This window comes from Diadema setosum, chromosome 22, assembly GCF_964275005.1.
Source record: "Diadema setosum chromosome 22, eeDiaSeto1, whole genome shotgun sequence".
Taxonomy (NCBI): Eukaryota; Metazoa; Echinodermata; class Echinoidea; order Diadematoida; family Diadematidae; genus Diadema; species Diadema setosum.
Window position 1 is genome coordinate 3,458,599 of NC_092706.1, and position 2,635 is coordinate 3,461,233.

General features: G+C 42.4%; 1 protein-coding gene across 1 annotated transcript; it reads right to left on the minus strand.

Annotated features, from left to right (window-relative positions):
- Nucleotides 1-74: 74 nt before the first annotated feature.
- Nucleotides 75-1,154, minus strand: LOC140245551 (tripartite motif containing 13-like). The gene has a single exon (XM_072325117.1). It carries the CDS (start codon nucleotides 1,152-1,154, stop codon nucleotides 75-77), a length of 1,080 nt encoding a protein of 359 aa, XP_072181218.1.
- Between the last annotated feature and the right edge of the window lie 1,481 nt (nucleotides 1,155-2,635).

Here is a 2,635-nt window from a genome sequence, read left to right on the forward strand (position 1 = left end):
GATTTACCATGGAGAGCCGACTGTGAAAGACTAACGTCAAATCGTGTACATAATCTGTGATGAAAAACCAACGTTCAGTATTCATCATCTGAAAAGGGGGGTTCCAATGAGTTGGAGTCAGTGTCTTCATCGTCATCGAAGGATTCCGGTGCTTCAGGTACCTCATTGATCCTTTCAACGTCATCGCCATTTTCATTCTGTGCCTGGTCGATGTCCTCTTGGATGCAATCGCCCGCTTCGCTCTCCAGATCGCTTGGCTCGCAATGTCCAATGGAACCAATCTCGAGCGTGCGACTTTGGGATAGCGTGCTCTTTTGGAAGTGAAGGAGCTTTACCATTTTAAGCGCCCCTTCTTCTTCCCTTGTGCTGGGTATTTCCTTCATAAGGTCAGTCTTTAGCTGTGTTACCCATGTCTTGAAGGAGGAGACGAGATCCACTGGGTTAAAGGTTGACAGTTTTTCTCTGGCTGTGCGAAGAGACTCCGAAACACGTGAAGTGAGCTCCTCATTGGCAGACAAAGCCGAGTCCACCCCTTGCTGAATGTCTGACTTCATGGTTGCTATGGAGGAAAGCAGTCGTTCCTTCTGTTCATCCAACTGCTTCTGGAGGATGCTATACTCGGCCATGACTTCGCCTTCTAATCGTTGCAACTCTTTATCTCCCTTTGACCGGATATTTCTCAGGGAGCTGCTGTATTTGTTAAGCTGAATTACGCGCTCTTCACCTTGCAAGATCAGAGCATCCATATCGGCTGTAATAATCCCTACCACTTCATCGACTGCTTTTGGCGCCTTACCATGAGCATAGTGATCTCTCACGACGCACTCACTGCACACTAGAACCTCACACTGCTCGCAGTAGTAATTCCTTTCACTTCTCGGGTGTTCAACACACACGTTCCCCTGTGCAGAATTGATGGCATCGAGAATGTTGTTAAGTGCGTAGTTTGGCTTCAGAGTCTTCTCCAGCTTGCTAATTCTTGTACTATCTCGACAGTACGGACACTCAAGTTCCTTCTGGTTCGATTGTCGCTTCCTTGATACCATTTCATTGATACATGTGTTGCAGAAAGAGTGACCGCATGGCAGCTGCCTCGCGTCCACTATCCTGTCCCGACACACTGGACAGGTCAAATGTTCCTCAAATGAAGCCATTTGGTCTAGAGATAAGAAAGCGCTTAGTAGATGTGTTTTTATCAGCCTCACTCTCTCTTCAGTGGCAAGGATCAGCAGCTGACTAGCTATTTATATGACCGAACTTTGTGAAATCTCTCTCAACCGCGTCTGATAACTTAGCAATATAGATTGATGTTGCGAAATCTGCCTCAGCAGCGTCTCAGCATTACACTTTGCGTTCCCTGTGCGGGGGAATCCCCACACCGGATGAATTCAACATCGTTCTTCATTGTGCGGATAAGGTCAGTCCAGTGTGTATATGTACAGTAAATGTATGTGTGTCAGTTACTGCTGGCCCCAGGCCACGAAAAATTGGCATGTGTGTACATTGTTTTTACGTGCTTTCCTAATCCAGAAAAGTGGAGAATTACTCAGTAAGTAATAACTACACGCTTTTCAGCTAGCTGCCGCGACAAGGCTTGTCTGATGACGTCAGACTTTTTGTGAATAGATGGGACTTTGATCAAATACAGTTTGATTATAGTTTAGATGTGGGTGGGTATCATCGTATTCCATTCAAAGCCTACATCTAGCAAAGTTATATATATATATTAACGTTTAATGATAATGATAATAACGATAACAATAACAATAGTAATAAGGTCTTCTTTATCCAGGGTAGCCTTTTCAGTGTTACTGGCCACTGCTCTGCCAGAGGGTCCTACCATTATCATTAGCCCAGTGTTGCCATGTACATATATAACCCTAACCCTAACCCTAGCCTACCCATTTATATACCTAGCTGGGTCGAGAGGGACTCGGTCGGTAAAAGCATCTTGTCCAAAGACGTATAAGCACTAGGCGGAAATCGAACTTGTGTCCTCCCCCGGGAGTCTTATCCACTATACAAGCCAAAGCTCCCGCGATAAGGCCGCCCTGACTTAAGGAGGGCAGTGGGGTAAAAAATTAAAAAATAAAATCAAAATTAACTCTGTAAAGTATAAGCTTTCAGAAAATACCAAATTTGTGGGGTACAGGTGAATATTTCTTCATCTAATTAAGGATTAAGTAATCAATGTCAAGCACTTTTCTGACCGGAAGTGCTTATTTTTAAACCAGAAGTGGACATTTTCACTCAACATCCCACCCAAATATGAATTTTAAAAATATCTCAAAATACAAATTTCACCCAGACATTTCCCATGTTCTTTAACTGAAATCCTGCAATCTCTCGTTCACAATGTGGGGCCATGTTTAAATATCATGCCCTAAAGAGATGATACAATGTATCATGCATGGTCCCTGGAAACTTGTATATTACTCAAATATATTTTTTTATTCAAAGGAATCACAATAAGCATTTACCAATATTGTTCGTTAAATTTAATTGCTTATTTACCAACATTAAGGCTTTTCAGTCTAAAATTCCTATAACTTGAAAATTATTTATCCAATTTTGCTGAAATTTGGAGGACATACTTGTTGTTACATAATGAAGAGATTGATGATGAGTTTTAAGC